A 23,190-nucleotide genomic window follows, 5' to 3' on the forward strand; every position below is an offset into this window, starting at 1 on the left:
AGTTGGTAAACAAACTAGTGTTTATTTTCATAAAGCTTTACCCAAGCACAATTCTGGTATTATTAATCTTATCCATTATGACGTATGTGAACCGTTAAGGGTCAAAACACTTAGTGGTGCCTTTTATTTTGTTACTTTTATAGATGATGCTTCAAGGAAGGTTTGGTCATGTGCAATAAAGACCAAATATGATGTTGTTCATGTGTTCAAGATGTTTCACAGCATGGTGGAAAGAGAAACAGGTAGAACCTTGAAGTGCCTTCGTTCTGACAACGAGGGAGAGTACATTGGTCCACTTTAAGAGTATTTAAAGAGCATGGGTATACGTCATGAACAATCAGTACCGAAGACTCTACAACATAATGGTGTTGCAGAGAGAATGAACCGCACTATTCTTGAGAGAATTAGAAGCATGTTATCTCATTCCAAGTTTCAGAAGCATTTTTGGGGGTGAAGCAATGAATACTGCTGTGTACTTGATCAATCGATCTCCTTCAAGACCGCTATATGGAGAAGTAGCAGAGAAAGTATAGAGAGGGAAAGAGCTTACCTTTGATCACTTGAGAGTGTTTGGTTGCAGGGAATTTTTCATATCCCAAAGGATCAGAGATCAAAGCTTGATGACAAAGCAAAGCAGTTTTTGTTCCTAGGATACAAAACATAGAAGTTTGGTACATATTTTGGGATCCAGTTGACAAGAAGGTTATCAGGAGTAAGGATGCAATATTCCTTGAAGACCAAACTGTTGAATACTTGAGAAGATTGAAATTCCAAAGCTTCAAGAAGACATGATCTTGGATCCAAATCCAGTTGTTCCTTCTCTTGAACAACATGATGATGATATTGATGGTAATGGTAATGAAGAACAAGAACACAATAATGAAGATGGAGCTCATGAAGATATTCCAGTGGGTGATGTTGATCAAGAAGTGCAACAACAAAAACCATAAGCTGAGTTGAGAAGATCCAGCAGGCCTAGATTACCTTCAAAAGAGTATACACCACATGAGTATGTGATGCTCACATATGCAGGTGGACCAAAATTTTATGAAGAAGCTCTTAATGTTCCTGAAAGTCAGAAGTGGTTGAAATCCATGAAAGAAGTGGTGGACTTTTTGAAAGAGAATGACACTTTTGATTTGGTTGAAAAGCCAGAGAACCAGAAAATTCTAAAGAACAAGTGGGTGTATAGAATCAATGCCGAAGATGGTAACTCGCAACCAATGTACAAAGCACGCTTAGTTGTGGAGGGTTATGAGCAAAGAAAGAGTGTTGACTTTGATGAGATTTTCTCACTGGTGGTGAGATTTCCTTTTATTAGGGATGTCTTAGCATTACCAGCTAATTTGGATCTTGAGATAGAACAATCAGATATCAAGACAACATTTCTTCACGGTGAGTTGGCAGGAAGATATGTGACTGGCATAACCCGAGGGATTTGAAGTCAAAGGCAAAGAACACATGGTTTGCAAGCTAAAGAAGAGTTTATATGGTTTGAATCAAGCTCATAGAAGATGGTAAAAAAAAATTGAATCGTTCATGAAGGAACATGGGTACAAGAGAACAACTTCAGATCATTATGTATTCATTCAAAAATTTGATGATCGTGAATTTCTTATTCTTTTGCTATATGTTGATGACATGCTATTGTTGGCAAGATAAGAAAAAAATTGACATGTTGAAGTCAGAACTGAGCAAGTCTTTTGCTATGAAAGATTTGGGTGCAGCAAAGCGTATTCTCGGCATGCAAATCTCTCATGATAGGAAAGCAAGGAAGTTGTAGATATCACAAGAACGCTATATTGAGAAGGTGTTGAAAAGATTCAACATGGACAAGTCTGAGCCGGTAAGTTGTCCACTTCCAAACCATTTTAAGTTAAGTCATGATCAATGTCCCGTAAATGATGCTGAGAAATGGAAGATGGAGAAAATTCCTTATGCGTCCGCAGTTGGTAGTTTGATGTATTCAATGGTGTGTACAAGGATAGGTATAGCTTATGCAGTTGGAGTGGTAAGCATATTTTTAACCAATCCTGGTATGGAGCATTGAGAAGGAGTGAAATAGATACTACGGTATCTAAGGGGTACTTCTAATATGTGTTTGTGCTATGGTGGTGATAACCCAGAGTTAGTGGGTTACAAAGATTCATATTTGGCAGGTACTCAAGACAGTCTCAAGTCGACATCGGGTTACTTATTTACCTATGCAGGAGGAGCTGTGTCTTGGCAGTCCAAGTTACAAAGATGTGTGGCATTATCTACTACAGAGGCAGAGTACATTGCAGCTACAAAGACTTGCAAGGAGATGATATGGATGAAGAGGTTTGTAAGAGAACTCGGTGTGAAGCAAAAGAGGTTCATCGTTTATTGTGACAACCAGAGTGTCATTCATCTCAGTAAGAATTCGAGTTTTTACTCGAGATCCAAGCACCTCAATATTAGATACCAGTGGATACAAGAAGTTCTCGATGAGAAAGTTTTACAGATTGAGAAGATCCATACAGATGACAATGGTTCTGATATGATGACAAAGTCGCTACCAAAGTACAAGCATGTTTATTTCTGCAGCAAGGCAGGTTTGGCAGTGATGGGTATCTCGACATAAGTCGTGAGGGGGAGATTGTTGGGCCTATCACAATTTATGGTCCAATAGTAGCTATCCCTTAACATATTAAGGGATGCTGCCTAACAGTTGCCTTGTTAGGCTAAGTAAAGAAAACAGTCGAGAGTTTTTTTCCATCTCCTATTTATGAAATAAGAAAGAAAGGGAGGCCGTAAAAAGAGGAAGTAAGAGAGATAGTGAGCAACTACCATTGAAGTTCTTTCTTGATGAGATTTGAGTTGATCTTGGAGAGGAAGAAGAATGGCCCATAGCTAAGGATCCGTTTGGCTCATTGGTGAAGAACTGAAGATTGTTTCATCAATTTCCACATCTCTTCAAAGGGAGAAAAATCTAGGGTTTGTTCAAACTCTAGTAGTAAGTATCTATTACTCTTGTTATTATCAATTGATAGAGAATCTTACCTATTTAGGTGAATGAATTGTTGATCCACCCTAGTGGTGAGTGTAATTAGGCTAATTGGTTATCCAAGTGCTATATGCATCTTGAAGTTGTTATCCCCAAATTGGAGAATTATGTGTAACCCATTATTCATTATAGCGGAAGATCTGGATTTTTACACTTCATCTTGGAGGAGTTTTTCCACATAATCCTTGATGTTGTATGATCTCTAGTTGTGTATTTTCCGCATTTATATTTTATTGCTTGTGTAGTTTTCGCATTGCGCATAGCTGCTCGGATTTGTAAGCCTCCCCTGATCCATGATACTTACCTCTGGATGCGAGTAATCCATGAAAAATAGAGAGACTCTAACCCTGGAGTATTCTTATAAGCTATTAGTTACAGGTGTCATGCCTCTGGATGTGAGAAAGCCATGAAAAAGAGTGCCTGAAACTCTTACCTGCTCCACAAACTTTCCAGTATTTTGCATCTCTGATGCTGATTTGCTTTGTAGTGCATGTCCATCATTGTTTTCCATTAATATTTAGATATGTTGTTGACATTGTCCATGATCAAGAACATTAGACACGGAAATTGTCAGTCACGAAATGTAATAGATAATCTCTGCAATTTCAACAGTTAACCAAATGCGAAAAGAAGTACAAAGAAGTTGACTGTATATGCATTTTTATTTCTAGTTTCTACTATTTCATTTTTTTCACTATGTTGCATAAAAGAATTTTGCTACAAGAAGTGAAAAATAGCTTGTCACCGAAAAATGAGGGTTAGGGATATAAACATCCGAAAACCCCTACAGAATTTTTATATATCAAAACCCTGACAAAATACAATAAGAACTCAACAAATACATTCTTTCCTCTAAGAATGATTAATCTCTATTCTAGAGTATCCAAGCTGCAGTTGACAGGCTGTCGTTAGAACTCATAATCTTATGTTCTTAACTTTCTGCATGTTTGAAAGTGTAAGCGAAGGAGGATTCTGTTTGTGGAAAAAGACCTTTCAAGATCAGTATATGCAATTTGATCAAAACAAGGTCTCCTTCAGGATCAGAAGAATCATCATGACAAAGCACATGAGAACAAGAGTTGTTGCACATGTTACCATGCCTCCTCTCCGTTGTGCTCTGTCTGCCTGGAGTATATTGAACAGATAATGTAAGTGGGTTATAAATTTTAGCTGAAATTTTCAAATACACTATAAAGAAATGATGAAGAGGACCTTCTGCAATTGCTTGTAACCCTGCTCAATTGTGGCCGACACCTTCTGAATATTGTAATCTATTCGATCGACAATAGTACCCTGCAGTGAAATAGAAGTCAGCTGAGCAAACTGGATCTCTTTAAAAAACTTCAAAAGTAGATAAGTCGGTCTTTGATACTGGAATTGGTGGTAAAGTAAGGACCTGATCTATCACGAGAACCGAGAGATCCTTCATAATTTGAGCAAGATCATTTACTGATTCGACAACCTACGTGAAATGCAGATTAAGTCAACCATGAAAAGGCTTTCTCATACATTATGTAAGAGAATAAGAAACGCGAAGATATCTAGTCACCTGAGTGATTTCTCTCTCCCTTTCTGCCGTGAATGCTTCGCTTTTCTTTAATTTGGACATCTGGTAGTCCGTGAATCCCTGAACATATCATGTTCACAATAGATAACTAATCTTAAAACTCTCCATTCTCCAAAAAATACCGAACAGTAGTTGCGTTATTGAAGGAAATAAATACACATCACTATTTCACTAAATACACAAAATTAAGAATTTGTGTGAAACAGTGCATACCACATCATCGAATTCATCATCTCCCGATTTTGATCTATCATTCAAATTCATTTCTAAATCAACCCCGTCTTGACCCTAAACCACAAAGTAAAGAAGAACGATAATGAACTTCTAGTTCGAATAGCTTAATGCAGCTCCATAAATGGTTCGCTTGCTCCTTGCGGAAAAAGTAACAAGCAATAAGTCTGCCCCCCAATATAATGCAAACACAAAAAGGAAGAGGCAAAGGCAAGTGAACCTCTTTCTGCTGCTGAAGACGTTTCAAATATGTTGACTGCTTTTTCCGAAGCTCCATTGAGAGGTTCTGGAGGTCCGTAGCAAGAGAGCGCTACAAGAAAAACACGCAATTAAAGCCATATCAAATGAAAAGAACACATTACTGATTTGAGCTATTTCCTTTCATTTTCACATCAATAAATGGGCTAAAGGAACAAAACGTTCAGGGTTTCTTTTTTTCAGAAAGCAAATTCACTTGTATATTGAGAGTGTTAAGAATGCTTTGTGCTTCTGAAAATCTCGGATAATGTAAATGAGCGACATACCTGTACATTTTTCCTAACATTTGAATCCTCAGACGGTCCACTTGCGGAGAGTCTCTGTAATCTCTTCTCGGACCTTTTCAATAGACCAGTAATCTCGTGGGTAAGCGACTCAATCAAGTGTTGATCATCTCTGCCATCTCCAAAAGAGGGCATCAAAGCCTTGGCATGAGCCTTGACTAATTCAGCCATTTTAGTTCTTGCGCGCTGCATGTCCACTCCTATTTCCTCAAAAATATCCACCCAAGCAGGAGGCAAACCCACGGTAAGAGCACCCCCACTACAACATTCAAATACCATTTTCACTCAAGGTCTAGCAAATACATAGATAAGAGAAGTTCTAAAGCAGAAGACACGGAGCTACAGGATAAGTACATGACTTGATACCAATAATTTGATCAACTGTAAACCCACATCACTCATAGGAATTCTGTACTGTGTTGAGGATATCGTGTCGTTTGAGCTACTACATACATACCCCATTAAGATGCCTACATCCTACTAAACTATAGTGTCTCTCTTAGAACCACATGGAATGGAGAAAAGCAACATAACAAGAGAGCAACAAGTTGCTTGTGACAATTAAACGAAACCAAGTCTCAGCTTTCAAGATTTCAAATTACCAAAAGTGACAAGGGCGACAACTTCCACATGGTTTTGGCACTCTAAGCCAGAACAAGTTTTCTACAGCCCTAAGATGTGTGCAATTGTATATACAGACTCTAACAAGAGCTATGAACTAGTGAATTTCATACGAGGCATCATTGTGAGATTACATTACAATTGTCCGAGCGCAATTTTAATACACAAGGGAAATGTGCCCCAAAATATAGTCGAGGCAATCATACCTACAATTTTGTGATAACCTAGAAACAAATTCTACATCTAAATACCCAAATCAAAACCCTAGAAGATACAAATTCATACAAATTATCAAAATTTAGATCTCAACACAAATTTATAACAACACATACCTAGAACTTCCAGGATCATCAGTACTTAGAGGAGTATAAGATCTCTTATTTGGATTCAATAGTGATGTATTAACCAATTCAATCACAGGACCACCACCAGCACCACCACCCGAAGTAGATGCTGAAGACGAAGAGAAAGTAGGAGTTCGAACACTCTTCAATGCATCTCTATATTTCCTATACAAACTAGTCCGATTTCTCGTTGCCATTTATCAAAAAGAATCAAAATCTCTATAAGAAATTAACGATATCACTCTCTACAGATCTGAAAATTGAATTCGTTTATGAGGTTTTCTCATGGATCGAAGATTAGGGTTTACAAATTTCACTGCTACTGCTTTGATTTGAAGTTTCTTCTGCCTCGGTTGATGATGATGATGAAGATTCAAAGGGGAAAATCGAATGATAGGCTAAAATACACATAATAGGAGAAGAAACTTATACTACGCCCACTCCTCAACTAATAAAATTTGTTTTTCCCGTTTTCTTGTTGAGATTCGGGGACTGAATTGTTGAATATCTCTGAATTTCGCGGAATTGTGTCATTTTTGCATTCTTTTTTTTTTCTTTTTTTTCAAGTAAAAAAGGGTATATATTAAATTCAATTTAAAAGGGTTACTTAGCTTTTGGTACTTACATTTCACAGTTGCTAGGTTGACTAAAGGTTTTAACCGTGGAATCCACTGTGAGGAGATGAACGGTCCCAGCTGAGCGTTCTTTGCACTGAGATAGGGGTGGGTTGAAATGGATTCCACCAACCCCTCTCATACGGTGCATTCCACGATGAAAATTTTCGATGGATTAATCATTTTTGCTTACATTTTGTCTAACATTAGTGTTTGGACTAATATTTGTCCAAAAGGTTGGTACTTCGAACTGACGTTGATTGTCTGTGACAGTTTTTGACCGGATAATAATGAGTTTTTTGTTAGAAATTATACCGAATCTATAAATATACCCTAAAGTGGCCATATAATCCAACGGATTTGGAAAAACCATTTAACCTACGGGAAGAGATCATATACTCTCTCCGTCCCACTATTAATTGACCTATTTATTTTTAGATTTTGTCCTATTGATAGTTGATTTTATATCATTTGATACTCATGTTTATATTCATTGCGTAGGTGTTTAAAAAAAATGCTTTTTAATGATATAAAATTTACGAATATCCGTGGAATACTTTGAGAGATAAATCATTTCTAAATTGTATTACTGGGTCAATTAATAGTGGGGCAGAGGGAGTATATCATTAGCCCCAACTCTTTATTCTTCCTCTGTGTCCAAGACTAGTTATCTTTCGCCTCCGAGACAAAGTTGCAAACTGGTTTCATCTGTTTCTTCCTCTTTACGTTAAAACCATTTGCTTGGTGGATTTTTTACAAAAAAAGAAAGAAAATCATAACACAAAATCTCAACAACAACAACACATAAATTTACGGGATTAAAATCCAAATTTCTGAATCCCCTTTGAATCAACTAACTCTAACTTACTGAATCCCCAATAGAAAACCCAAATTTCACTAAATCGAATTTCCAATATCTGAGTCAAACAAAATCCTTATTTGCTGCATCAAATCAAAACCCCAATTTTCTGAATCGAACTCCCAATTCCTGAATCAAAACCCTAATTTCACTAAATAGAAAACTGAATTTCTGTTGCTAATTTTTTTGAACTAGTGGTGTTGGTTATGGAGTGGTGGCGATGCTAAGGAAGAAAATGACGACAGAAAATTGGGATATGAAGAAATATGTTAGTCTGACTGATATGCTTGCTTTTTCATTAATGAGAGGTATAGATCAATTACTTACAGCCAAAATAAGTAGTTTTATTGATTTTGAATTTCTGATATATAACTGTGATGATTGATGAATGAACTGAAATGGGATCTAATCAGTTTGCGGGAAGGTTTGGTCTTTTTCGATGAGTGAATTAAGCAATTTAGGTTCTTATCGGAAAACGATGGTGGTGGTGGTGTAAGTCTGTCGAAAATGGAAGAGAAAAGAAGGAGGGGGAGTTAGGTCGGAACTTCTAAGCGTGTAAAATATGTGTGCGTGCGATTACAAGGTTAATTCATTCCAAGTGAAGGGTGTAATTGTAAATGCATAAATATTTTGATTATGATTTATTTTAAAATTGTACTTAACTCATCAATGAAAGTCAACTTGAATTCCAAGTACCAAATCCTAAGTTGGACAATGTTAGACCAAATGCTAATGTTGGACAAAATGTAAGTAGCAAACACCAATTAACCCTTTAATAAAACTCCTTTCCTATTAAAAATAAAACATCATTACAGAGCACATCCTCTCCATGACTTAAAACTCGCAACAAAGAATAACAATTAAAAGTCGATCTATTAGAGCACCATACGAAGGGGATTTTCTTAATAAGCTTTAGCATTTCATCATAATATCTTCTGCTTTTTCCATGAATTTTTACATTTATTTCCGGCCAAATCTCCCACAAATAGCGAATATAGTCAAAGTCCAATTATCTTTGCTTTTTTTCGTAAGTTTTACATTTCTGCACCCTTGAATCAACATAGTGAATTCAAGCGGCATAACCTAAGATTCCTTCAGAGACTCTAGAAAATAATTGCAGATACTACCAACCAAGCTACAATGGATAAAAAGATGATCAAGATTCTCGTTTTCTCTATCGCATAATACACACAGCGTATTAGAAACCTCAACACCTATGTTGAGTAACATCATTCTTGTCGACAAAGAATTATGTAAAGAAGCATACGCTATAAAATTCACCTTATGAGGAATATTTTTGATGTCCAAGCAACCTGCAAACATCCAAAGACTTTGATCCTGATACAAAATACCATATAATGTAGCTTACGTGTATTAAAGTCTCCGTCCAAGAAATCTTCCCCCATCTATCTGAAGAGTAATGGAGTTCAAAATGTCTCCCAACTCTAACAATCAATCCTTTAATATGGATTTAATGATCTTTCGAAGTTCAAAGTCCAAGAATCTCCAAATATATCTGCAAAGCTACTATCTTTTTGTAAACTAAGCTCACGTAGTCTTGGGAACTTATGCTTCAACATTTGTTTCTGATACCACCAATCATGCAAGAAATGTATATCACTACCAATACCTATCTTAATCCCAACACACTAATGAATACTCTACTAGAATAATGTAGTTGTCTCCAGTTCCACTCTTTTTGCAGCTTAATCTTCTCCAGAAATCTTGCTTTTCTTTATAATACCTCAAATACCATTTTATCAGTGGAGATTTATTCATTGACCTTAAATTCCTAATACCAAGGCCTCCTTGTTTTATTGGTTATAAACTTTCCTCCATGCTACCCAATTCATCTTTCTACTATCTTCATCTTCTCCCCTTAGGCGCATTACAAAATTGAGTTTATTCTCCAAAAAATTTGGCATCTGCAGAAAAGACATATTATAAATGGCTAAACTTGCAAGTGCGCTTCTACTTAAAGTAAACCTTCTTGCCTTATTCAAAAATATTTTCTTCCATGGAGCCAACTTCTTCTTCATTCTCTTAATCACTGAATCCCACACCCCAACATTTTTATTTACAGCTCCTACTAGTAACCCAAGATAAATTATAGGTAGCTTAGAAGTATTACAACCAAGTTCAACAAATAACTCCTTTACCAAATTGTCATCACTTATACGTGTAATTCCACTCTTCTCCATATTAAGTTTCAAACTTGTGAGGACTTTAAAAATCATCAAAGTAACATGTAGTCTTCTTACGTCCTCTTTATTTGCATTTAAGAAGATTACGGCATCGTCTGCAAATGAGATACTACAGTACCATTGGTAGCTACCCATTTAGTGCTGAAGCCAAGTTTTTGAAGGATCACAAATAGGGAGTGCCAATTAATGTTATCAAATGCTTTCTCTATATCTATTTTGCATAAAATACCGGGTACTCGTTGCTTTAATCTGCTATCAATGCATCATTTGATATTAAACTCCATGTAGAGTACACTTATCTTTGACGAATGCACCTTGAGAGTTAGAAACCAGACTTGACATCACACTCTTTATTCTGTTTGCCAAAAATTTGGAGAGTATCTTGTAAAAGCTACTTATAGGACTTATGTGCCTAAAGTCCTTAGAAGTTGCTGAATTTTCTTTCTTAGGAATTATCTTTATAAATGACATGTTAAAACTCCAGTCTACCATACCTTTCTCGCTTAAAGCAAGCAACACATCAAGTTTCAGAATATTACAACATTTCTTGAAGAATTCCATATTGTACCCATCAATCCCAAGAGCCTTGTTGGTACCAAATTTTTTAATCATATCATGCACCTTATCCTCCTCAAAAGCTCCTTCCATCCAAAGCATTTGGTGACTATCTACTTACTGAAATACCATATTGTCAAAATTTGGTATTACATTATGAGTAGAAAATAAAAGTGAATAATAATTCTTTAAGTCATCTTTAATCATATCCTTATTGAAGACAATTTGGAGATACAATTTTACTAGCAATGCTATGAAAATAACCAGTATTCATGTCACCCTCAAGAAATCCCTTAACTTTTGCATTTTGATGTGCAATTATAGCTTTATTAACTTTGATGTTATTGAGATTGATTTCATCACTAGCTCTCTTCAGAAATAGATTGCCAGGTAAAAAAGCTTGTTCGTCCTGTAAGTTCAATCTATTAATATTTGAAGACATCTCCTCCTATTTTCTTTTCAAATCATCAAAGAAACTTCTACTCCATGCCTTCAAAAATAATTTTAAATTCTGAAGTTTTCTTAATAGAACATAGCTAGGAGTACGAGGAAAATTCATCGCACCCCATCACATCTCCACATTTTCACAAAAGCCTTTATGAAGCACCCAATGATAGTCCATTCTAAATGGGAACTTATTTCACGAATCTGGTACTAATTCAAACATAATATGGTTATGGTAAGAAATGGTTCTGAGTAAGAAGCTTGAGTAGCCCTACAATATTTACTATCAAAAGCTACATCCACCAAAAATTTATCTAGCATACAAAGTAGAGGATTATCCTATTTGTCACTCCATGTATATGCTCCTTCACTTAGAGGAAGATCCAGTAGATCCATATTGTTGATAAAATCACTTAGAATTTATGATTTCTAAGGTCACCACCATTTCTATTTCTCTAAGCATCACTTATACCGGCGCTCATGTCACTATCTAGACACCAAGCTTCCTGAGACCGTTGTCTTATTTGAGCCAAATCACTCCAAATATTTCCACGAATGGTGTAGCCACATGGTGAACATGCATTAGAAAAGATGAACTTGAAATTAGTATTATTGCACTTCAAAATAACGGAAATATACTTCTATCCCAATCTATGAACTCAAAAATAGAAGAACCCCATTTTTCTTGGTTATATATCGATGTGGTCTTCTTTGGTTCCTGGAAATGCTCCCATGTTAAAAGTACCAGTAACTCTTAGCTGATAAAATAACTAAACATGATGATTATGATCAAACTAGGATCTAAATGTTATGTTTAAAGAATGTACAATCCCCGACTTTTAAATTTTTTTTTAAAGAAAAAAAAAACTTTGCCAATCGAGTTTTGTTTTTTCATTTTTGTCTATTTTTACCCCATGATTTTCTTCACTTTTCCTCGATTACATGTCGATGCATCAACATTAATTAAGTTTTGGGTGTTTTATTTAGTTTCTTCGGTTTAATATATAGTTATGTTGCTTCTTTGGTGCTTTGGTATCACTCATTACCTACTCTTGACACGTTTTTTCAGTTTTGCTAATTTTTGTATCATTGTCTTTTCTTATTGTGGTCTCCTTTTTTCTAGTGGACCATTAATTTTTCTTGTTGCATCAATATATTTTATATTCTAGTTGTGAGATATGGAAGTTGTTTGATTTCGAGTCAGACATACCAGTTGTGCTTTTTTTCATACGGTTGTTTTTATCACCATGTCCATAAGACATAACTATCACTTATTGAAATATATGTCGATCTCTATTCAAGTGGTAAAATTATTGAGAACTGGTTCATAACCGGTTTTAAGAATCACTATTATCTTCCACGTTATCATCTTTTCAAAATTCAAATTTTCCCTTTGTCAATTTCAAACTCAACAATTTTTCTTATTGTCCCCATAATCCTAGTATCTATTCTTCATTCATGCAACTTTCGTTTAATAGTAAAGTCAATACAGTTTCTCTAATTTGCATCAACGTTTGCATATCGTATCTCCATTTTTTTATTTTAGGAATTAAAAATACATCCTTGTATTCCAAAGATGGATACACCTTTAAGATACCCTGATACGACCCTAAACATAAACCTCATTTTTTTCTGGAGAAGCATCGGTAGCAACATCATTGATGCAGTATAAAATAACTGTAACTTTGTGGTTGGTTGGATTATCTCTGGTTTCTCTTGTTAGAATATTAAAGACTATGGGCTCTATAGTACATGGATAACTCTCTGTCGATCAGCTCCAAAATTATTTGGAATGACATATGTTAATTTTTTTCAGGGAAGGACTCCAACCCTTTTTTTTTCTGCTTGTAGGATTACCTATTATCCTGAATACGGGAAAATAACTGTAATGCCCCAATTTGGGGGGTCATCTTGGAAAATTGCCCTAGGATTCTTGAAATTAGTGGAAATTCCCCATTCAGTTAATTATTCCACCATACCTAGTTAATTAGTCAACTTGGAGCATTTTGATCGGTTCAATGGTGTTATGAAATGACTTTTCTATCCTTATTATAGATTACAAGCCTCTACCCTGGTGCATACGCACCGGACTAACCAAATTATATTTTCAATCTATTTTCCTATGAATAGTAAAGCCAATTAGGATATTACATTAAGCACTGATATACTTGCAACTATTTTGTTGAGAAAGCATTGGTGATTGGTCAGCGTAGAAGTCGGGAATTTGAGTGGTTCAACCTCTATGTCCAAAGTTTGTTGAGGTATCTTTTAGCCTGACTTAGTATTTGATCTTTTGTTCCCCAAACCCATTAATTTGATGGAATTTCTACTTGACCAATTTTTCACAACCCAAGGTTTGTTGCAGATTCCCACATCAGCATGTGCTTAATATTTCACAATTAAGTTCTTGTTATCCACCCATAGGTCCCGTACATAATCCAGTCCATTTCCCGGCGATCATCTTTTAGTCGTTTGTAAATTGAGAAACACACCATTGCTTGCTTCCATTTTTATTTTCTTTTGGGAAAATGCTTTGAAATATTGCTTTGCTTTCTTTGGGTTCTACATTAGACATTAGTTGTTCACATGGTCATGTGCATCGTATTTTATATTATTTTTACGCCCTATTAAAATAGCGTACGTGCGTATCACATGAGGCTTATAATGGAAGCCTAAATCCGGTTTATTATGAAAACCGGTCGGTTTATTATAGAAACTGATGGGTTTGTTATGGAAATCCACAAGGCATATTATGGAAGCTTGGGGTTGGTTTATTATGGAAACCGGTGGGTTTGTTATGGAAATCCACAAGGCTTATTATGGAAGCCTGGATTTGGTTTATTACGGAAATCGGTGGGTTTGTTATGGAAACTCACAAGGCTTATTATGGAAGCCTGAATTTGGTTTACTATGGAAACTGGTGGGTTTATTATGGAAACCCACAACTCCATGGGTTAAAAGATCTTAATAAAAGAGGTTAAGATTTTCATGGAATAGTTATTATAGATAATTATTAAATATTATTTAAGATAAATCCTGATAAAAGAGGATATTTATCTTAAGTAGTTATAATTATTATTCAAAATAATAATTATTTGGGATAAGTGAAGATTGTGATAAATATTAGAATTTATCATGAATCTGATTGTTATTTGGGATTTATACAGATGAGGGAGGTTATTTGGATAACTATCAAAACCCTAAAGCTACATTTATTTTCTGCCTATATATATATAGGTAAAATCTCAAATCAAAGGGTACAAAATACTATCCTTTTCACCACAATATACTTGCATAGAACATCCGCTGACTTTAGCATCAGAGTGTTTTTGCAGGTACCCCCACCACTTTGATCAATTCTTTGGAGATTCTTCGTCAACGGCAACGGTTGGATCAACCTTCCCGCATCTCGAAGATTGTTGCAGTGAATATTTTTGTACCAATATCTTTTGGCGTCGACTAACGGGAAAAGATTTTTTCCACGATCAAAAAGTCATCCAAGGGATCATAAACACCTAACTTCCATTAAGTCCAGGGTATTTGAGGACGTCTTCAACAGGCGGCAACTAAGCATGAAGGATAAAAAAAAGAAAAAAACGTCTGGCAAAGGAAAAGTAATAAGTTTCAGAGAAAACAAGCTAAGTATCATCCACTCTAAATAATTATTTTTCTTACAGATTCATGCTTAACTTGATTATGCGATAAAATAAGCCTATGGATTTAATAGCATATCATGCCATACTGTTAGAAGTTCGATCAAACTGTCTGCCATATTATTCGATTCGTAAGGATACAAGTGATGATTTGATTGATGATTCCCCGGATTTAGGCGATCACTGCATCATTCTTTCCATAGCCACATCAAAGCCTCACCTTTTCTGTGAGAACTATAAATCTCACGACTACGGGGGGACGTGATCGAAACTGAATACGCCATGGAAGACTTGTACGACCGGATATAAGCCGCGGTCCAGCTTGGGTGCTCGAAATTCACAACCCAGTTGTACCAGTTAAAACCTCAATTCACTACAGCTTCAATTAGCAGCGTTTCTCAACCTAGTCCAGCCTTGATCGTTCGAATTGACGTTCAAGAATCCACAGAAAGATATTGCCACACCAATGATACATCCAGGATGTCGTTTCACTATGAGACGCCACGCAAGATTCAATGCTATCCGTCTTGATATTGGACCAATTTACTTTGTAAGTTAAATGCTAATGGAGACGAAAATTGGTGGGGAAACTGCAGTACAACAAATACTGGAGATTATGGAGATTATTAAGTTGCACAAAAAGTTACTGGCTCAGGTTCCAATTTGAACCTTCATCGACACCAGCATCAGCATATTGTTTATGTTCGATAAACGAGTGCGTAACCAAGTCATCTACGAGTGCAAGTAATTAGAGCCTACTCAACTCTCCAGCCTGCAAGTTCAAGGAACTAGTTATTAGCAGTATCAGACTATTATGAAATATGACATATGACAACACTTCAGTTGGATTTACAGAGCTAATTGTTAGTACTCTTGCTTGATGCGGGAGGCGGTAAAAAGGACACTCTCACAGCGAGCAGCAAAACAAGCCTTATGACATCAACACAAAGGCAAGACGTCATCCTGTACCGCAGCTCGACGTCGACACTGATGCTACATAACATGTCGGCGATCACCCTGCTATGAAACTGTGATGGCAGACGATCAACTATGCGAATGTTTGAGGACCTGCAATGCCAGAAGTTTGAGGTGTAAAGATGGCAGAAAAGATTACCGGAGTATATGCTAATTCAGCCTTCACATACTCATCAAAAGGAGGAAGCCTCCATGATATTCCAACATATAAGATGTGAGCACACGAACCACGAGGGGGTCCGAACGCTCACAATCAATCATTAACATCTAAAGAGATTATATGATGATGGTACCTTGGTGTTGATTCATTGGCTCAAAACCTTCGGGTTTATCATGGCCTCATCCAACAACTCCATGCGTGGCGTTTGTGCATGGGGTATAAGTTTTAAGGAAAACAAAACATATAAGCAAACAAGCGCGGAGCTAAATGAATGTAAAGTGCTGAAATGTAAATAAGACCAAGGTTTACGTGGTTCAGCACTAAGGCCTACATCCACGGGGTTTGTTGTTTTACTATGTTCTTCACGTTTAGACGAATAGTTGGATGACTTTTGGGGTTTACATGTTTCTCTCCTCTAAGGGATTAACTTACCCTTACTGTTTCTCTCTCTCTCTCTCCTTCCCTTCCTGATATTTTCGATCTCCTTTCCTCTTGGTGGAGATTGGGTATTTATAAGGTTAGAACGTGGGACCCATCTCTGAAGACCGTTGGAACCTTATCTTCTTGTGTCCTTGCGTCCATCGCGCGGAGGTCTGCGTTTCCCCCTTGATCCCGCAGAGGCATCCTCGCTCGTTCCACAGGTTGGTCGACACGTACACTGCTCGGAGTGTTTAATGTGGGTAGTTGAGGGGTCTGCTCGTGTCAGACAAGTGTCTTCTGCCCCTGTCAGTCCGTGTCAGCTAACTTTCTCTCCACCGTTGATCTTGGCTTCTCTTTTGGGGATGAGATAAAGTAACTCCTCGGGGTTTATTTGGTGTTTCGTGACCCATCATGTTTCGATGTTTTTGGCCTGCATGCTTTCCACGTGCCTCTTTATATACACGTGTCTGATAGTGAGATATATGTGTACACAATTTGCCCCTTTTCTTCGGGCTTGAATGACTAATGGGTGCCTTGAAGAAAAACTATCGTCGCATATTCTTCTCACTCCTAATAACTTCTCCTAGATACTTGGGCACGTCTTTTATTCGTGCATTAACTGCTTATGTAACGGGCACGTTTTCCCATTCCTCCCTTAATTTCCTTCTCTTTCTTTCGGGTATTTTAAGGATAGAAAGAAAATTTAATTTCATTCTTCCTAAACACTCTCTCAGTTTTCATTCTCTCCTTTAAATTTTTTGTCTGTCTTCATTGAACCTGTGACCTTAAATTCTCTGTCAGTCTTCATTGCGCTTGTGATCTTAAATTTTCTGTCAGTCTTCATTGCACCTGTGATATTAAATTCTCTCCACCTTAGCATTAACCACGCCCGCTTCTCCTGTTTGTTTCTTCTACTGCTGTTTTTGCCGGTAAGTTTTCCTTTTCTTTATTTCCACCGTTTTTATGCTGTGTTGACTTGTGAATTTTCTGCTACTGTTGTTCCTTGTTTGTGATGAAGAACTTCTTCTGATGCTTGCATACTAGTTTGCCCCTGTTCTTCATCTTAAATTAAGGAAGCCATTACTTCGAGGGTGAAATATTGAGCATGTATACTACTTTTAAGGTTGCTACGTTATCGTGGTTGTATTACTATGGATGTGTTTTTTGATTTTGGTGATTCTGGTGTGTAACTTGTTCTTGATTTTATTCTTTCCGCAGCCATGTCTGACCGTCCGCGGCCTACTTATCAGACTCCGGATTCTGGGTTATCGAGATCTCCTCCGCGTCGAGAGTCTCAAGATGATGTTCGTCGGAGTCGAGTTTCTTCTGGAGCGAAAGCCTCGTCCTCTAGGGAAGATATTCCCCCGATAATTCCGTCTGGTTCTCGAAGAGTCTTTGATCGCTCAGTGGCTCGTCCTCGTGATGATACTAGGAGTACGCAGGCTCCGCCCCGCGCTGTTGCTTTTGACATTCTTCCTCTACGTTCGTTAGTGCCCGAGCATCATCTACGGTCTTCTCCAACTTTTAAAGGGAAGAATACGAAGAGCGTAGCTCCTAGGGTTGAATCTTCAAAGAATCCCCCCGTGAAGAGAAAAACTTCGGAAGCGTTCGTTAGTTCATCCGGCCCCGCCGAGGAGGATGAGGCTGCTCCCTTGATACGCAGTGTCTCTGTTAGCAGGAAAAAAGTAACCTTCAAGCATATCGATCTTGAAATATTCAAGGAAAAGCATGATCTTCAAGCCTTCGGGGTTCGTTTCTATGCCCCTGAGGATGATATTACGTATGAGCTTATCTCCAAGTACGAATTCGATGAGTTTCATTTGTTAACGACGGTTGGGGCATTCGAGGCTGGTCTGATGCTGCCGTTGTACAAATCCGGTGATTCCTTCTACTACGACGTGCTCGCTAGTCGTGAGGGTTCTTCCACCAATACTCATAGCCGTTCCGTATCCCAACTATCGGGGAATTATCTCCGCGCCCTGAAGGAATGCTATCTGCGGAGTAAGGGGGAAACGTCGATGACTTGTTACGTTCCCAATCCCATGGAGAAGGAATGGTATACTCCTGAGAATTTCAATAACTCCTTTGGGGATTACGTCAATAGTAGAAATCGCAAGCCGTGGAGTGTCAGCCTTCGGAATCTCCCTGCTCCTCGAGGCGAGATTCGTCTGTTAAATGAGGTCAGCGATGCCAAGCTGAAGTATGTTCCTGGCACGGAGGCGTCCAGTCGTCGGAAACTCTTCCCCGCGCGAGAGAGGATCAAGCGCGATCATGATTACGAGTGGCACGGTCCCCGCGGTTATCGAGATAGTTGGTCCGTGGGCTTACGGTTGGATTCCGGGTCCCCGCGGTTGGCGGCCTACCGAGAATAGTAAGCCGCGCGAATCTCCTCCTGTTCTCTATGGAGATTTCTTCCCCTGGCGCCTGAACTTTGCGGGCATGAATTTTCCTTACGCCCTGGACGTCATAGAGGGAGACGAGGAGGATGGTTCCGGTGCTATACTCCCACCGAAGAATATCTCAGCTGCTCAGGTACGCAGATTCTAGCTGCGCTTCTTTTTTAGAACTTCCATCAGACGGGAAAAATAATTCTTTTTGTGGTGTTGGTTTCAGGTATTGAAGAAGAAAAAGATTAGGCCGAAGCAGTCTTCTACTACGGTGATAGGCGAGGTTGAGGCCCAAGAAGAAGTTACTAGTCCAGTGAACGAAGAGTTTGTTGAGGACGAGATTACAGATGGGGAGGAACGTACTGGTACCTCCCCTATCAATGTCGGAGAAGAGGTCTTCGCTGGTCAAGCTGGTGATGAAGGAAGGAACAAAGTTGTGATGGCTGATGACGTTGTCATCGGGGATGTTTCCGTCCCTGCTGGTGATGTCGCGGATACCCTTCCCACTTCTCAAGAATTTTCTTTTGATCGGATGTATTCCACGGGGGAGTTCTTTGACGAAGCCCTCGATTTTCCCGAGGACTTCTCTTTACTTTCCCCCAACGATGATTGGGATGTTCTTGGTGGTGATGGTAATGGGGATGCTACCGTAGAAGATGTTGGTGCGGAGGAGCCTGCTGTGCATGTAGGCGCGGAGGAGCATGCTGAGGGGGTCGAGTCATAGAAAGGAAAATCTGTTGTTGACGCGCCCGCCGATAGTCTTCCCCAGTCGCCGACGTCTGAGGGTGAGGACGCCATCATGGATTGGTTTAAGGAAAAGAATCTTCTGTTTGTCTCTCATCCCGCTCCTGTGGTTGCTGGGGAAAAGGAATCCACCGCGTATACCCGTCGCATGATGGAGATGTCTTCAAAGGCGCAGGTGTCTGAAGCCTGGGGAAAAAGGTTGACTGTTCCCGAAGCTACCCTCGTGCCGGAGCCTCCTACTTCCGTTGCCGATATGATGGCCATCGCCGACGGGTATCAATATGGCTTTCCGCAGCAGCGTGTGCTTGAGGTAAATTTTCGTACACACTTCTACGTGACGATCAGACGCTTCGGTGAAATAATGTTTTGTCATCTTGATGTGTAGATGATGAGGAGCGAGCATTGTAACCACGTGTTGTATCAGTTCTTCAAAGCGAAATCTCTGAAGCTCGAGGCTAAGCTTCGTCATCGAGAAAAGGAATTATCTGCGGCTGAGGTGGAAATTGAAGAGCTGAAGAAAAGCCTTAAGGAGAAAGAAAAGCTGGGTGAAGCAGAGGCTGATCTTCGGTCAGAACTTGTTGCAGTGCGTGCGGAGTTAGAGCAAACTCGTAGGTCGTCATTCTTTTATCTCTTAGTTGTTCTGTCTGAGTCTCCCCACCCTATCTCCAGTGGGTGGCGTCCCCGAGCTGATATGGCTTCGAAACGAAAGAGTTCGGCAAAAATCTCGTATTAGAGATTTGGTTGAGAAAATTAAGAGTGAAGCTAAGAAATGGGATGCTCGGGCTGAGGTATGGCGTGCGCGGCATGTTCAGATGGTCGACATGCAAAATCTGTATAACCATGATCGTGCTTTATTTAATGGCACACTGCTGTGGACCCGTGATAGTCTGCTGGAAGCCCGTGAGCACACTTCCTTGTTGGAATCTAGGATTCAGCGGTTGGAAGAAGAATTACAGACGGCTCGATCCATTCCTCTTTCAGGGGTCCAGGATAATGTGCTCTGTCTTGCCAGAGAAAGAGATGACGCTCGTGCTGAAGTCTACGCTCTCAGCAATGCTCTTTCCGCGTCTCGTTCCGACGTAGCTCGTCATGCTGAGTCTGAGAGGAATCTCGAAGTGTGCATGTACATACTCAGCAAAGGGGTCTCAGAGATAAATAAAGAGGTCGACCACCTTCGTCATATGGACTCGATGAAGCAGGTAGAATTAGATGCATGTCAATTTACTCTCACCAACCTTCAACTAGACTATAAGAAATTATCCGCGGAATATGATCATCTTGATGAAGCGCGAGATGCGGTTGTTAATGAGTATGAAGAGGCTTCGGCTTGTGTCGAAGGTATAATCCCATTTCATCGAGTGTGACCTTGTCTTTTTTCTACGCTAACTCCGTGGTGTTGTCTTTTTCAGAGCTCGAGGGACGCCTTCGCGTCACAAATGAAAAACTTGAAAAGGCTCAATCGTCCTTAGCGCAGCAGGAAGAACAGACCAATCACTTCAAGAATTTAGCAGCAACCCGCGAGGAGGCCGTTGGTGCTGCTTCTGGAGAAGTGAATCGGCTATCTTCGTTATTATCCCAAGCCCAACAGCGGACAACAGTTATTAAACACATGGCTCGTTGTCAATTGGCTGAGGAGACGAACAAGATGCTGGAGAGGATAGAACTTGGCCTAAGGAATGAACATGGTCTCGTGAAGAACTATCCTCGTCGTCCCGTTCCTTCTGCCTTGCCCAGCTCCTCGGTCCCTTCTTCTGGTGGGAGCGTCCCCTCAAGTCTTCGGAATAATCCTGCCGATGGGGCCGCCACTTAGGTAGAGATCGCAGCGTTTTGTAGGATCCGCGGCATCATTATACTTTTTGTAATCATGTAACAAGGATATTTTTTGCTGATGATCCTGAAAAAGGAATATTTTTTGATTGTGTATCCTTGACTTTGGATTTTCACTTCTTGTAATCACCCTTTATGAAATGAATCCTCTTCTTGATATACCTACAATGTTGTTTTGTTTTTATTTTAAGTATTTGTGAAAAATCAAAACAAAAGTTTTTAAGTGTTTTTGAGTGCGATACTGAAGGAAGGTACCTTCTTGAGCGTCTTGAGACCTGTCACCCCGCTGGCGAATCCTGGGCCAGAGGATTCCCAGACGGTGGGGGCCGGGGAAACGTTCTAGGATATGGGATTAAAATATTTACGCACCCATTCCGTCGACCCGTTGCCTTAAGATTGGTTGGGTATCTCTTTCTGCTGGGTGTCTTCCCCCTGGTCCTACACTTATGGACACTGATGGGGGAGCCCTGAGAGATTGTAGATTAACTACTTTCCCCAATATTGTAGGTAAATTCCACTGACTTGATAATTTGAAAGCTTGTTTGATTGATAAGTTGAGGTCTGCAATTCCTCTTCCAGAGATAGAAACATGTGGAGCGGTCGGGCTCCCTTCTTCTTCTGGTACACTCCAAGCAGATTCAAATCTGCGTTGCTTCTATGGGAAGTATGGTTTGAGCCATTTAGCATTCCAAGGATGCCGGAGGACCTCGCCTTTTAGATTACGAAGGTAGTAGGAACCGTTACCCGCAATGTCGTGGATCATAAAAGGTCCTCCCCATGTAGGTGCTAACTTTCCCCATTTCTTTTCTTGCTGATACCGTGGGATTGTTCTCAACACATACTGTCCCTCTACAAAATTCCGTAGCTTTACCTTTTTGTTGTACTCCCTTGCTAGTCTTCGTTGATAATTTTCCATCTTTTGCAATGCTACTTCCCTTCTTCCTTCCAAGTCGTCCAACCTTTCTAACATCATATCTGTTGTGAGGTTTTTCTCCCAAGCTTCGGTCTTCGTGGTTGGCATGAGGATTTCCGTAGGTATGACTGCTTCAGCTCCATAAGTTAGGAGAAACGGGGATTCCCCGGTAGCGGATCTTCGTGTTGTCCTGTATGCCCATAAGACATTGTGCAGTTGTTCGCACCATCTTTCCTTATGCTCGTCTAATTGTTTTTTGAGTATAAGGGCGAGGGTCTTGTTGGTAGCTTCCGCTTGTCCGTTGCTTTGAGGGTATAAGGGGGTGGACTTGTTCTTTCTTATTTTGAAGGTGTCGAAGAGCATGTCTATATTTTTTCCCTGTAATTGCTTACCGTTATCAGATACAATTTCCGCAGGTATACCAAATCTGCAAATGATGTTCTGGAATATGAAAGTGAACACATCCGCGTCTCTGATCCTGGCCAAGGCCTTAGCCTCCACCCATTTACTGAAGTAGTCCGTGGCTACTATCAAAAATCGTCTCTTCCCTGATCCTTCGATGAAAGGCCCGACGATGTCTACGCCCCATTTTGCAAATGGCCACGGGCTATCGACAGAGTTTAACATTGTTGCCGGCGCATGGATTTTTTTCGCGAAGCGCTGACATTCTTCACATCGTCGGGACATCCTCGCAGCATCTTGTATCATGGTCGGCCAGTAATATCCTTGCGTTTTTGCCTTGTCAGCCAGTGATCTCATGCCGCTATGATTCCCCGCGTCACCATAGTGGATATCATTTAGAATTCGATGCCCCTCTTTCCGGGACAAGCAGCGTAGTAATGGTCCAAGGAAGGATTTTCTATACAGGACCCCCTCCCGAAGATCATATCTTCCCACTTTGGAGAGCATCTTCCTAGCTAGTTTCCGATCCGCAGGTAAGCTTCCTTTTTCGAGAAAGGCCTGTATTGTCACCCTCCAGTCATCTTCGTTGTTGAAGTCTTCGTCTTGATTTTCTCTTGACAGGATGTCTTCTTCATCAAAGTCGTTATGGATGTCTTCTCCTACCTGGTCTTCGATATTTTCTTCCATCACATCTTGATTG

The 23,190-nt window shown here is 39.4% G+C and overlaps 1 protein-coding gene across 1 annotated transcript; it reads right to left on the reverse strand.

Annotated features, from left to right (window-relative positions):
- Positions 1–3,661: 3,661 nt before the first annotated feature.
- On the reverse strand, positions 3,662–6,889 carry LOC113335024 (syntaxin-41-like). Its single transcript, XM_026581242.1, has 8 exons — positions 6,322–6,889; positions 5,351–5,627; positions 5,047–5,136; positions 4,809–4,883; positions 4,578–4,655; positions 4,425–4,490; positions 4,241–4,321; positions 3,662–4,153 (listed from the first exon to the last, which is right to left on the reverse strand). Exons 1-8 carry the CDS (start codon positions 6,528–6,530, stop codon positions 4,046–4,048), a joined length of 984 nt encoding a protein of 327 aa, XP_026437027.1. The 5' UTR covers positions 6,531–6,889; the 3' UTR covers positions 3,662–4,045.
- Positions 6,890–23,190: the final 16,301 nt, after the last annotated feature.

The sequence above is a fragment of the Papaver somniferum genome, unplaced genomic scaffold (assembly GCF_003573695.1).
Source record: "Papaver somniferum cultivar HN1 unplaced genomic scaffold, ASM357369v1 unplaced-scaffold_137, whole genome shotgun sequence".
Classification (NCBI taxonomy): Eukaryota; Viridiplantae; Streptophyta; class Magnoliopsida; order Ranunculales; family Papaveraceae; genus Papaver; species Papaver somniferum.